The sequence below is a fragment of the Pseudochaenichthys georgianus genome, chromosome 13 (genome assembly GCF_902827115.2).
Source record: "Pseudochaenichthys georgianus chromosome 13, fPseGeo1.2, whole genome shotgun sequence".
NCBI classification, from domain to species: Eukaryota; Metazoa; Chordata; class Actinopteri; order Perciformes; family Channichthyidae; genus Pseudochaenichthys; species Pseudochaenichthys georgianus.
In genome coordinates, this window is record NC_047515.1 from 22,951,329 (window position 1) to 22,966,028 (window position 14,700).

The 14,700-nt window shown below is 40.6% G+C and overlaps 1 protein-coding gene across 1 annotated transcript in view; it reads left to right on the forward strand.

Annotated features, from left to right (window-relative positions):
- The window catches only part of dhx36 (DEAH (Asp-Glu-Ala-His) box polypeptide 36), a 33,622-nt gene that overhangs the window by 2,116 nt on the left and 16,806 nt on the right, over positions 1–14,700 (forward strand). The window contains exons 2-15 of the mRNA XM_034097003.1: positions 252–409; positions 558–650; positions 797–1,007; positions 1,366–1,404; positions 1,557–1,727; positions 1,887–1,966; positions 6,147–6,221; positions 8,236–8,402; positions 8,504–8,585; positions 8,699–8,839; positions 10,661–10,766; positions 13,499–13,586; positions 14,253–14,308; positions 14,437–14,501. Of these exons, the coding sequence (XP_033952894.1) occupies positions 252–409; positions 558–650; positions 797–1,007; positions 1,366–1,404; positions 1,557–1,727; positions 1,887–1,966; positions 6,147–6,221; positions 8,236–8,402; positions 8,504–8,585; positions 8,699–8,839; positions 10,661–10,766; positions 13,499–13,586; positions 14,253–14,308; positions 14,437–14,501 (1,532 nt within the window). The remainder of the gene's footprint in view (positions 1–251; positions 410–557; positions 651–796; positions 1,008–1,365; positions 1,405–1,556; positions 1,728–1,886; positions 1,967–6,146; positions 6,222–8,235; positions 8,403–8,503; positions 8,586–8,698; positions 8,840–10,660; positions 10,767–13,498; positions 13,587–14,252; positions 14,309–14,436; positions 14,502–14,700) is intronic.

Genomic DNA, 14,700 nt, shown 5'->3' on the forward strand with positions numbered 1-14,700 from the left:
AGTTATTGCTAAAGTAGCAAATCATTCTTAGGCCGTCACTGAAATGCAAAAATAAGTGAACAATACGCACCGCTATTACATTGATTTCACATTTTCACAGGGATACTGTAAGATTTTTCAATGAGATTAAATGAAAGGATACATTGACATTTTGAACCCTTTTATTGTTTCAAACAAAGACCCTGGTGTCACATTTGCTTAGGCCAATTACAAGATAACGACTCAAAATTCCCCTTTATGTCTGTGTGTAGCGGCCGGTGGTCCAGATGGATGCAGCCAGAGAGCAGCACATTACGAAGCTGCTTAACTCTGTCCAAAATGATCAGCCTGGTCCAGCGAGAGACTGCAGGGATGCAGGAGCCTCTACATCGGACAGCTGGCGGTCAGCTGCCAATAGTAGTGGTCATTGGTGAGAACAGCCTACAAAGCATTTCTTTTCAAACTTGCACATTATAATGTTGAGCTTACCCTAAAGAAAATGGGAGTATTAGAAAATAACAAAGTTTCCTGACTTATTTGACTGCTGAAACAAGTTTGTCTCTAATTTGTACATGCAGTTACTTTGATGGCGAAGCGTCTGAAGAGGATACAAAGAAGATTGAGTTCAAGTCTGAAGAGGAGAAGGAAGAAGTTACTCATAAATCACAACGGTAACTTTTGCAAGCAAATCAGATGCACTGTTCCAAAAATGTAGTTTCCCATTTGATTATGCTTTCTTCAACAATCGGAGAGCAACCAATATAGTCTTGTGATCCACTATATTGTTGATATTTACACTTTTAATGTTTTTGTTTAGTTACTTCTCTCCAGCAGTTGTTAAAGATGAGACTCCAGATGCGTGGGATAAAGACGACCAGCAGGAGAAAGAGGAGAAAGAAAGTCTGAAAAATAAAGACAAGGAACTGGAGTTCTTGTGTCAAGAAGTAGTGAGGGACAGTTCACTGGATGAACGCTTACAGAGAGATCTGCAGAGCAAGAAATCTGATCCAAAGTACAAAGAAATGCTGGTAAGCATTAGGATTACTTTCAAGTTTTAAATATACAACAGTACAAGGCGAGGCTTTTAATCTACTAAAATAGGCAGTGCATTGTTTGCATATCTCCGTCAACTTGTTACGTTGACTGTTATTATCTTTTTATGTTCCTGTATGACGATTTCTCTGCAAAAAGTGGATTACTAAAGCAATAAAAAGTGGAGTTTAAGAGTGAAACAAAGGTAATTGGAGATGGGACAAGGATCTGAAATGTTTAGTTTGTAAGTTATCACAGGAATATTATCATAACATTCATTATATAAAATGAACAAACCATGAATTATATTTGGAAATATTGAGGATTGACTAACATGACTTTTTTTGTCTCCAGAAATTCAGGGAAAAACTACCGTCCTATAAAAAAAAAGAGGTACGTTTTACATTGTACTCAAATTAATTAATAATTCAGCAAATAATCTCATCTCCATCATAATTCACATTTCTGCTAAAAAAAACAATTCCTTCAGTTTGAAATGTGATCATGATTTATCATCACCCTTCTCCTCATCTTCCCATCCTCAGGAGCTTGTGCAACTGATCAACTCTAGCCGGGTCCTGGTGGTGAGCGGGGAGACGGGCTGTGGAAAGACCACCCAGGTCACCCAGTTCATCCTGGATGACTACATCAACAGAGGAGTGGGCTCGATGTGTCGGGTGGTCTGCACGCAGCCTCGGCGAATCAGTGCCATCTCGGTATGCTCTCTTATGTGTCTTTCATATCTGACTGTGTTGCAATGTGCATACTGAGGATAGATGTGTGATATGATGTTTATGCACACTGTCTCCATACATCATTTCTGGCGTCAGTCATGTAAATTAGATTATATTTTCTTGAATGTATTTTTCTCTCAGGTAGCAGAGCGTGTATCAGCGGAGAGGGCAGAAAGTGTAGGAAATGGAAATTCATGTGGTTACCAAATCCGCCTGCAAAGGTAAGACAGTCTCTTTAAACATATTAGGCATGGAATGAAGTACTGTGATTGTGTAGCGTCACCAGTGTTAGGGTTGCAGGTAAACTCGTTGTTTTATTGGTACTGATGATATGATGTCTGAACCACATGCTAGTGTAGATAAATAAAAGGTTAGTAGGCCAAATATTACACAGGATACAAGCATTTTCATTGAAAAGTCATTTTAATTCCATTGAAGCCATTCTCTGATTTGATGGTATTTAAATGTCCTTGGTGCAGTTGTCCTGAGGATCGTGTTTGATTCAAACTGTAATGAAAAAGGCAGTTATAAATATATATATATATATATACATTAATCTTTGTTTAATTATAAACAAGGTCACATTTGACATGAATCCGCAATGATGCCTATCAAGACTGTCAATATTAATTTCTTCCTTAATGGATGTCCAACATGAAGATAGATAAGAGCACTCTATAAGATACATGAATACCACAGAATAGTTTTTTCTGAAGGACAGGAGACATATTAGTTGGGAATGATCATCCGAGAACAATTGCATGGAAAGAAATGGACAAAGCTGGGGAGTGAGTCACTTGAGTGGTGAGCAGAGCAGCCCAAGTGAGCTGAGGGTTATTGGAGAGAAGCGGCTGCATACATCTAAAGTGAGTATGAGAGAGGATGAGATGGATGCACCAAAAGGGGAATCAACGACGCAACTCAGCACTGATATGAAGAGAGACTGATACAGGGGGTAAGAAGTCAAATTAACTCGGTGCTAGACTGTTCTAAATCTTTTTATGGGATGCGATATCTTTGTGAAGTTGCATCAAATTACTGCAATTAAACTCTTCATGGCAGAATAACTGTCCCTAAAGCACTGTTTTGTATAAAAGCGCTTAAATACAGCCCAAACCATTTAGAAAGGCTCGGCTGTCACCGCCACTGATGGAGACCATGGGTGGCTCTAGTGCAGGGGTAGCCAACACGGTGCCTTTCGGTGCTAGACTGTTCTAACACAGTCTAGCACCGTCTAGTCTCAGTCTCACGTTGCCAACGTGAGGCGCCCGCCGGGCACGTTCTAAAAATAGCTCGCCAAGCAAATCCAAAATGTATAAAATACACAAAACAAAAAAGGAAATGTAATTAAAAGAATCTACCCCATGCATAAACGAAACCTAAATCATAGTGAACCCTATCTACTTACTACAACTCTATATCTATCTAACACCCCTCCTCTCCCCACCCCCACAATGAATATCGACCAATCACGTTCTTACTTGATTTGCGGGACCAGCGTTGCAGTCGGGAAGAAAAGCAATGTGGCACCTCCCCGCTGATTTTCCTTCTGGCAGAATCTACACAACACATCAGCCCCATTGAACAGCCTATCATGCCAGCCTATACTGCACACGAGGGGCAGAGTTTTACTCTGTGTGTTGTGCTGCATATTTATTTATTGCACTTGACTCACACACGTGCATGGCGTAATCTCCAGGGGGGACAGGGGGGGGGGACATGTCCCCCGCACTTTTCGAAATCCCGTTTTTGTCCCCCCACTTTACAAATATGTTTGTTATTTTTTAACGCAAGCCGTCATCGCCACGGAGGAGCACACAGCCTGTGTGTGTGTGTGTGTGTGTGTGTGTGTGTGTGTGTGTGTGTGTGTGTGTGTGTGTGTGTGTGTGTGTGTGTGGTGTGTGTGTGTGTGTGTGTGTGTGTGTGTGTGTGTGTGTGTGTGTGTGTGTGTGTGTGTGTGTGTGTGTGTGTGTGTGTGTGTGTGTGAGTGTGAGAGAGAGAGAGCGCACCCCTTTATCTATTTAATATAGATAAATCAAGAAATCATTCCAATGTGTACTATAGGACAGTAAAATAAACAGTTTAAAAGGGGAGTGATTAGTAAAATATGCATAACTAAAAAGAAAGAATGCTAACTAGGTAACATAAGATAAGAATAAACAAGTTTAAATGATTTGTTATTGGTTGTGATCATATTCTAAAGATGTTTGGATTATTGAAAAGTATACAGCTCCCTTTCATATGAGTGTTGAGAGCTGTATCCATAAATTCATGTTGTGCTCAAAGTGCACCAGATTGATGCATTTAACTTCAACATTTAAAAAAAAAAAACTTTCCCGGGGTGCATGCCCCCGGACCCGAGAGGAGGTGAGGACCCCCCTAGAGTAGGTGAGGTCCCCACTGGAGGATGTGAGGCCCCCACTAGAGGATGTGAGTCCCACCCCCAAATAAAGCAGGTTAAAATAATTAAATTGAATACATGTTCTTTTAGTAAACACTGAAAACAGGTCCCACAGACCCAAACAGCACACAAAGGTTAAAGGTAAGCATATAATAATGTTAAAATGTGCTAAATATATACACTGCAAAAAACAAAAAAAAGAGGAGTAAAAGTAGCCCCCGACTTGTTTTATTTTTTGAAAATAGCCCTCATCCTAAAAAAGGTTGGTGACCCCTGTCCTAGTGGATACATCCAAAAGCTAGAAAATAAATACCAAGCTTTGTTACATTTCTGTTGATGTGCCAGCTCCTCAGACTGATTTAAAAAAAAGTTCACATTTCAAGTACCCGTTTGTCTCTCAGTGGGTCATCTTTAAAAAGAACAAAACACAAATTGGCTAGAAGAAAATAGGAACTTAGGTTTCATCTGCAGGGAAGAAGTGTATTAGTCTGCACAACTCAGGCAATGCAGACAGTCACTGCATTATTTGTATTCTCTCTGGTGCTGCAACACAGCAGCAAATGATGCGTGGTTATAATAATCATAAAGTAGTTTAGAGAAAGTAAGATTGATCTGATCATTCAAAGCTGTCATTAACAGAGACAGTTAAACACTTATGTTTGGGATGAACATTATTAATGGCAGTATAATGTGTGTAGATAACTGATGAGCAGTGTGCTGAATCAACATGCACTTATACATATTAATCTCTTGCTAGCACAGCTTGGGATCTCAGCTACAATCCATTTAGTTGTTACACTAAATGGATTCCGAACTAGACGAAGCGGGCAACTGTTCTGGGGCCTGATGTCGACAGAGAGTCAGATAGTTTTTGCTAATTTAATTGAAATCCTGTTTGGGAATATGCCCTCTTAAAGTGCAAACCGATCAGATGAGATGAGATGCTGCTTTATTACCTAACTTTGAGGCTGTTTCTACAAATCCTCGTGATAAAACGTAGATTCAAGTGTGTGCTTTCATGTTACATAATACTCATTTAATTTGTGATGAATCAGATAACCCTACCCTGCCACCAGTATTGCATTATTGACAAAGATGTGCACATTTAACATAGAGCGTGCTGGTTTGGGGGTCAACAGAGGCCCAGCAGCTATTTTCCCTGTGGCTCCTCAGCAGATTAATCCAGCCAAAACGCCGGGGGCCCTGCTCCTTTGTCATTTTCACTTTATAATTAACATGCCCGATGACTCTATTTCTCTGTTATTTTATCTGCTTTCTTGAATGTATTATTTATGTTGTTTTATCATTGCTTTTGGTGAGGTTTAATTATAACCTATAAGCTTTTTTATGTATTTGGTTGTTTATTTTAACACTGTACAGTATGATAATAATTCTTCGTAACCCTGTGCTTCATAAAAATAACTGCTTCATAATATATATATTATTGTTATTGCTGTTATTTCTCTTAATGTTTTTTCAGAAATGTCACATTTGCAAGCATCAATTATATAAAAAGCTTCTTATGTAGTTCAGCTGACAGTAAATACATTTGTCCAATGTGTCATAAGAGAGGCCGCTTTGTATGGAATTAAAATAAGTGGAAAGTCATTTCACTAATTGCTATTCAAGAGAGAAACTTTTATCACTAATACTTAAGCAAAGTATGATATAAAGATAGTATGAACATAAATGCCTATTACAGCCAATCACATTTCTGTATCAGCAACATCCATCGCAGCTTTATGCCCTCTTCTTTGTTCCGGCTGAGCATCAAAAGATTTCCGCTGTGAAATACTCTTGGAGCACCCAACTATAAAACTCCTAAAATAGACCAGGAGCGTGGAAATAAAGGAAAGATAATGGGATCTTTTGTTGTCACATTCATACATGTAGGAACATTACCCAGAGACTCATTATAGTATCTTTGTCTTAACTTTATGAAAAGTCTTGATTAGTGTCATTTGGAAATGTAAATACTTTTTTCTCTTCCCTTTTCTCAGCCGGTTACCACGGAAACAGGGTTCGGTCTTGTACTGTACAACAGGCATCATTCTTCAGTGGCTTCGCTCAGACCCGTAAGTCCCCACTCTGTTTTATCCCCATTGATTTGTGTCTGTGGATGGAACATTAGTATGGGTCCTCATTCTTAGTCAGGGAAATGAAGACACACACACACACACACACACACACACACACACACACACACACACACACACACACACACACACACACACACACACACACACACACACACACACACACACACACACACACACACACACACACACACACACACACACACACACACACACACGGAGACACCAGTGACTCATCCCTGCATGCTCATCCTTGCATTCTGAATGCATTCGGGAAAAGCACAGAAACTAAGTGAGGGTGCCAGCTTTTCTTGTTGTTCTGCTTCACTGTTTTTCAAAGTTGGCACGACTCTATTGAGTCACTTAAAGGTCCCATGTCATGGCCATTTCTACTGATCATAATTCCATTGTTGAGGTCTACTAGAATATATTTACATTGTTCAATGTTCCAAAATCACATTGGTTTCTGATACAGCATCTCTGTATAGTATGTGTATTCGCTCTGTCCTAAAAGGCTTGTTGGAGCTCCTTCCCCCCCCTCCCTGTGAGCCCAGTGTGCTCTGATTGGTCAGCTCGCCCACTCTGTTCTGATGAGTCCACCACCGTTACAGCGCAATATCAGTGATTATGTGTTACATTGGCGTTAGCAACCAGAAAATGACACCAGGTGAGAATGCTGCGTGGGGTCTGGGTGCCGTGTTGGCGGGACGTTGCGGGGCTCACTGCCTGTGAGGAAGCGGACAGTGTGGAGCTGGCTTACTGGTGTTGTCATTCCTGGTTGCTGCGTGGGGTCTGCGAGACATCGCGAATGGACGCGGAAGGTGGGGGGCTGCACAGCTGTGTGTGTGTGGTGTGTGTGTGTGTGTGTGTGGTGTGTGTGTGGTGTGTGTGGTGTGTGTGTGTGTGTGTGTGTGTGGGTGTGTATGTGTGGTGGATGTGGTGTGTGTGTGTGTGTGTGTGATGTGTGTGTGTGTGTGTGTGTGTGGTGTGTGTGTGTGTGGGTGTGTGTGTGTGTGTGTGTGTGTGTGTGTGTGTGTGTGTGTGTGTGTGTGTGTGTGTGTGTGTGTGTGTGTGTGTGTGTGTGTGTGTGTGTGTGTGTGTGTGTGTGTGTGTGTGTGTGTCCACGGATTGGTCCATTTGGGTACGGTCACGTCACTGTACCCAGGAAAAAAGAAAGATCTCCAACGAGGCGTTCTGGGGCAGCATAGATGGGTCTTTTCTGTGTTAGAGTTTTACTCGCTAGAGGGTGTACTTTGAGGGTTTGTGGCTTTGCAGACCGTTTACATGCATAAAAACCTACATAACACACAAGGGGACGGGTAATAACCAGAAAAGCATGTCATGGGACCTTTAAGGATTACCAATGTCTGACAAAATGCTGCGAAACTTTTTGCTGGCATTGCAGAATTTTTACCCAACAGTTGGTTTATAGACTGCAGCTTTGTTTACACTTGTCAGACTTGGTGTGACTTTTGGTCTCCAGCCATCACATTAGTGATTCTCTAACCTTTTCAGTCCCACACTCCCCTTTGACTCATCATTACAGGTCATGAATCTACAGATCAGCATATACACCAATTCTAGTTTAGACCCAAAATATATCAATATCTCAGACTGATGACGGAACTACAGGGAAATGTGAATGTAAAATGTGTAACCAATGTTGTGTGAAGCTTTTTTTATTTGGCCTATATAAATATGTAATGTACTAACTGCATATAGCTAATATTAGTTGACATCTTTTGAAATATGAGGAAAAACAGCCTCTAGGTACTGCATAACTACCGACTTGAACTAAAACCTCTAACATAAAAATGTTTTTTTTTCATATACGCTTAACATTTTAGTAACTATGCGGCAAAATGTAATAAATATAGATAACGACCAAACTAATAACATGAGCATATTAGATACAGAGTTGCTATTTGTCAAGAGAGATGAAGAGGTACAGACATTTGATCTAAAGCAAAGACTTTTTTGTTTTGTGTGTCAGAATGTTGTCTAGTATCAGCCACCTGGTTTTGGACGAAATCCACGAGAGGAACCTGCAATCTGACGTTTTGCTCGTCATCGTCAAGGAACTACTTAACCTTCGAGATGACCTCAAGGTCATCCTCATGAGTGCCACGCTCAATGCAGAGAAGTTTTCAAAGTTTTTTGGTATGACAAACTAAAGTTGGTTTATTAATATTCTTGCTTTGTATATTGATTTTGATTGTTCCTCCTTCTCATGTATACCTTTTCCTCTGACCAACATTTAGACAACTGTCCAGTTATCCACATCCCTGGTTTGACGTTCCCAGTGGAAGAGTTCTTGCTAGAGGACATCGTGGAGATGACGAGGTACGGCAACACTACTCCACAACACACTCATTAACTCCCAAACAAATAGAACCTTTATAACCCTTTTTTATTTTTGATTTAATCTATTATAAACCACTTTGTGTATCTGCCAGTTATCGCCCTAAGCATTCAGACCGCCGGCCCTCATGGAAGAAAGGCTTTATGCAGGGCCGCCAGTCCAGACCTGAGAAGGAGGAGAAGGAGGCTGAGTACAAGGAGAGCTGGCCTTGTTATGCGCGCACTCTGCAGGACAGGTGAGTTTGTTAGAACAGCAGAATAGTGAGATCTGCGATTTGCCCACGTGATAGATGGGTTTCAAGTTGGAGAATGGGATGGTATGTTTTTGTGACCTTCACACTTTTAAATAAATAAATCCTCTTCTTTGTGAATTTGAATTTTAAGATTACCATAGATTGTAAAAGGTGAATATAGAGCCGGGTGAGATCTTTGAAACACTTGACCCTCTGAAAGATGTGTCGCTTGAACAATGATTTATGCATCTGCAGTGAAGTGTTGTACCCAATGTCGGTGCAGTTTATACTGAAATAAATAGAAAAGAAAGCAGTGTTTTAGCTTCTTTAGCTAATAGCTAGTATTTGACCTCCCCCACATTTATTAAGACCAGCTCACCTTAAGATGTCATCGTCCTCCCAATAACACTCAACAAACAGTCTTCTTCATTTAGTACGGATTGGCAGTGCGGTCCCTTTTCTTTGCCAACATTATTACTGCTCTGTGTCGCAAAAACACAGAATGTGAGAGAATGTAAACATGATTACTTCTAGTGTACGGTACTTGTAAAAAGCACAAAGCTGTCTCTACGCACAGCACTACCATCATATTGTGAGTCAATGTGCAGAGCTTAATCACTTGTAATACTGTATGCCGGTAAGACTGTGATTCCAAAGTATAATTCAGGCTTAGTATATTAAGATTCACCCATAGGACCCATATAGCACTCTATCATTGAATGGAAGGGGATTTATAGTAAGGATACAAAAGAAGATTACGTCTGTGTGGTTATTCTTCTGACTTTGTGTGTGTTTGTCTGCGTGTGTGAGAGAGATGATATTGGCCCACATTGAGCCAGCCTGAGCCTTTTGGAGTTGCAATATCTGTACCGTATATGTATGCTCCGCGTGTAGTCTGTTCCAAGGGCTGCCTGACCTGCTGCTGGGTTGCACTTGCAGCAGGGGGTGTTATTTATTGAAGTGCCCTGAACTGATGTCCCTATGAAATAACTTTTGTCGCAGTAAGATCATGTCAATTGCAGGGTGACTTTATTCCTATATATTCTCATGCTAAAAGCAGCTCTTAATAACAGCTGAACCTTTTTTCGGGAATGTTATCGGAATAGATTAGTGCAACATCCATAGAGTAAGGGGTGCAATATTTGTTAAATGGGAAATAAGTGTCAAAATACCATTAAATATGTTGGTGTTGCAGAGACGTCTCGGCCTACAATTCATATTCGACAGACTTAGGAAAAATAATCTTTGATTGGTACACACAATCACCATTTACATTTTTTTTATTGCGATTCATATTGCAATTTAAATACCAGACAAAAATAAACATTGTCACATATTTTGCAAAACCTTCTCTCAATCCACTTTCCAAAGCTGATTTTTTATTCACACCTTGCATCTTTTTTAACCTCTGATGTTTAATGTGTGTATCCCTAATGATTGTTTAACTTGCATTTGGTGTCACAACAGCCAAAAATAAACTACAGTCATACATTTTTGTTGATGCATTATTGTATGCAGATTAGGTTTAGCGGATGGTTGTGTAAATTGGGCGGGGCAATAGTTGACTTGTGATGGTGGTTGTTGGGAGAGGGCCATTAAACACACTTTATCCCTGGGGCCCCTGGTACATACATTTAGACTTAGTTATCAGGGGCTTATATAAACATTGATCCTGTTTTGCCTTTTTTCTTTTGATCATTCATTCTGTTCACACTGATGATTATGCAGCTTGAGTTTGGTAAATTGAGTTGAGATCTCCCAAAGGTACAGCAATTGTTTTTTAAATGTAATGTTTCTGTTTTGCATGCATCTCATGTTTTACAGATACTCCGACCACACCATTGAGGCCCTAGAGATGTTTGACAATGATGACAAGATTGACCTTGAGCTGATCTTGGCACTGATTCGCCACATTGTGCTCAAAGAGGAGGTGAGATTAGCGTTGTATGTCTGCTTTGAGGGCCGAGTGATGTCTTTAAATTAGATTTTCAAGAGGTGCGTTTGTACTCCATTTTATGGAAATTGGATTCCTGTGAGTTTGTTATATGAGTCTGGGTAGTCTAAAAGACCTGAGTGCTTCACAAGAAAAGAGATGTGTTTTTCGGCATGAAAACTCCGACTGTAGACAGGCCGACAGTGCAGTTGTCCATTAGGAAGATTAAACTGCAGTTCAAAGAAACTCACTAAAGGAGAATTACAGTGCATTCCTAGGTAGAGCAGATGGAAGCAACAGGAGGGCTCGCTTCCAAACAGAGCAACGTTAGATCAGAGGATACAACACTGAACCTGGCAGCAGATCTGTGCTAATGAGTGATCGAACAGATGCTCTCTCAGCGCACATCAATTCCCTTTTTTCTCCTTCCAGTTCTTGTTAAATTACCAAGTTTTGATGTTATTTCAGTGTTCGATTCAGACTTTGGTAATATGGAACATAATGATAAACGTCTATTTTTGTTGTGTGAATGTTTTACTTTTTCAGTACACATGGTAACATCCACATCAGAATTATTGGTGCAGACAAAATATAGGCAAAGCAGAACATTTCGAGAAAAGAAATGTTTTCGCAGCATGCTTCTTTTGTTACTGTGTGGGAAAACAAAGCTGCAGATTGGAATAGGCTATCACAATCAATTTAGTATAGTATAAACAAGGGTGAGGACAATTCAGGAAAGTGCTAGAATCGATGGAACACACGGTCTGCCCTAACTTACTCTGTATTTTCCTAAGTGAAGGCAAACTAGTCGGGCTTATTTGTCAGTTTGTGGCTGTGTATGTGGACCACGTATACGAGAGAGCAACAGGAAAAAGAGCCAGGCCAGGAATGAGGAGTGACTAATGCAGATTGACAGAATAATTATCTCCTTCCCTATGAAGCCGTATCTCTATCCGTCACGGCCACACTGAGCCATTGGACCAGCTGATTCGCCGTGGCATTGTCAAACGGCCGAGTGGGAACTGGCTGACTTGCCGTGTCGGCGTTCTGAACCGAGGCTACGGGCCGTCTGCCAGCCTTTCCACTGTGATGATTGCTTAATTATGTTGCAGGAGTCTGGGATTAGACACCTCGGGGGATGACATGCAGGCATTAATGAACACCTGCTGGGTGCAAGTGTGTGTATGTGGAGAGTGTGTGTGTGCGCGTGCTAAATAGTAGGCCAACTCTACAGCGCTTACTGTGCTGTTGTTGATTATTTAGTTGCAATTGGTCAGAGTGTGTTTCTGTCCTGCATGTGTGAGGACATGTGTTTCTGTAGGATTGTGAGTACACACACTGCCTGCATCTCTCTCTTCCTCCTCTCTCTTGCACATGCACGGGCATTAACACACATGTGTATGGTCCCATGTGGGTGCCAGTATCTGAGCACTGGTAATAATAATTAGATGTAATTAAAAGGCAGGGGTGCTCAGGGCACAGAAGCTACTTTTTTATCTCTGTTCTTCTTTCCTCTCAGGAAATGAAAAGTCCTTTTTTCAGAGTGGGTTATTTTTCACCAGCGTGATATTATCCTGGGTATATTTTTTGCTTCAAGTTTGTTTCATGTCTGTGTTAATGATTTAGTCCCTTAATTACCTTTCAAGATGGGACCTTACTTTAGTTTATAACTCTGTTTAAGTATGGGTATCAAACTCAATGCTTTAAAGTACTGCCTGAAATGTTATCGTAGCACCTGCCAAAATGGGCATCAATATCCCGGTTAAGTTCAATCCTATTCTTTCTTCAGACATTTATTGCCGTAAATCAGCAAATGAAGAAGAACCTAACTGTATACAGTATATACGTAAACATCTTGAAAGGCTGCTTGTGTTAAGACTACGTTAAACACACATGTATTGAGAAGTTTGTCATGTTATTAAGTGAAAATGGTTTATTGAAATATATGTTCATATTCCTCAAAAGAAGACGTTGGAAAAAAAAGATCATATTAGTATTATCAATCAATGCTCAAGCACTGATTGGCACCAGGCTTGAAAACTTTCAAAAGTACACTTCCCTGCCTTAAATGATTTCCTTTTGTCCGGCTGCTCTTTATATCTGATAATGGTATAAATATAATGATAATCTGCTATAATCAAAAGAAGAAACTGGATATATAATGCTATATATTATGATTATAATCTGCTATAATATCCGGTCTTGCATGATCAATTGATTGATCCTCCGTGTCCTAATTATGGCTGCTACTATAGTGACATTGCTCCTCCATTAATCACCCAAGGTACATTATTGATCGAAGCATGATGGGATGATGTTTTAAAGTTTGAGGAGCTGACACTTTCTTTTTGTTAAGTGGTCATCCATTTTATTTTTAGACGGCTTAATGTGCAGACATGTGCCTCTGGCTGGAATATCTCCAACTCTCGCTCCGATGCATTTGTGTGTCTGCCTCGAGACTTTATCCCCGTGGTAATGTAGAGCAGAGGATGCCCTAGAGGGAAGATTTTGACATAATGATGTTGGCAGGCGATGTCAGGGCCTATTGTGTGGCTAAATGTGGAGGTTCGGAGCTGAGGGCACGTCATCTCTCCGAGGACACGGGCACCTTGTTCACTTGGCTCAGTTGTTGCTGAGACTCCTCTGGCTAATGGCTCTTCTGTGAAGCCCTGCTGGTTTTTTGTTTGTCTTTCAGCTGCTAAGTGTTGTGTCATGCCTTTGTCTGACAGGAAGGAGCAATCTTGGTCTTCCTGCCTGGCTGGAGCGACATCAGCAGTCTCAATGACCTGCTCACGGCTCAGCAGATGTTCCGATCAGGTACATTAACATAACATGATGTGATACAAGAGCAGACCAGTGACTTTCAGGTTACTATGCAGAAGAAGAAATCCTTGTTAAGCTACGGTTGTGCTCCACCCTAACATGTGTTCCGCTTATTGGTTCTTCACTTGGATGTTAACTCTTCACTGTGCAGAAAATCCCCAGAGTAGAACTCTATGATGTTTTTACATTCAATTACAATTAACAGAATTTAAAAAAGCTAATTTAATTAGAAATAACATGGATTTTAGAAAATACTGAATGGCCATTTCACCTTTGACTGACATTGTATTGACTAACAAGCAATTTATCAATGAAGGACACATTTCATAATTAGTGGAAATATGTGTTAGTTGCAGCCCTTGTGTTTGGTGAAACACTAACAAAACCTCCACTCCACAAACTGTAAATATACTTTTCAGTAGTAGACTACGTTTTAGAATTTTACATTCTGAACCAAGTCTAAGGGGATCTTTAAAATATTGGATACAAAAAATGATGTCTGTGTTGTTTTCTGCTCAATATTAAATAATAATAAACCAGATTATGTTATTGCATTTACCAGGACATCCACGGTTACATTTGTAAATGTAATTGTTTCCAATTCACACACGAGCAGTATAATCTTGTTTGAGTTTGTCTTTGTGTCCTTTTGTGTTTCAGATCGGTTCGTTATCATCCCTCTGCATTCCCTCATGCCTACCGTTAATCAGACGATGGTCAGCATCCCTGTCTCTCTGTCTGTTTCTGTCTCTGCTTGCTTGTGTCTGTGGATTGTCCTGCTTTACTCCCTCTTCAATATCAATACATTCCATTCAATCTCATCTTTCTCCCTCACTCTTTTCAGGTGTTCAAAAGGCCTCCTCCTGGAGTTAGAAAGATTGTGATCGCTACCAATATAGCCGAGACCAGGTGTGTGTGTGTGTGTGTGTGTGTGTGTGTGTGTGTGTGTGTGTGTGTGTGTGTGTGTGTGTGTGTGTGTGTGTGTGTGTGTGTGTGTGTGTGTGTGTGTGTGTGTGTGTGTGTGTGTGTGTGTGTGTGTGTGTGTGTGTGTGTGTGTGTGTGTGTGTGTGTGTGTGTGTGTGTGTGTGTGTGTGTGTGTGTGTGTGTG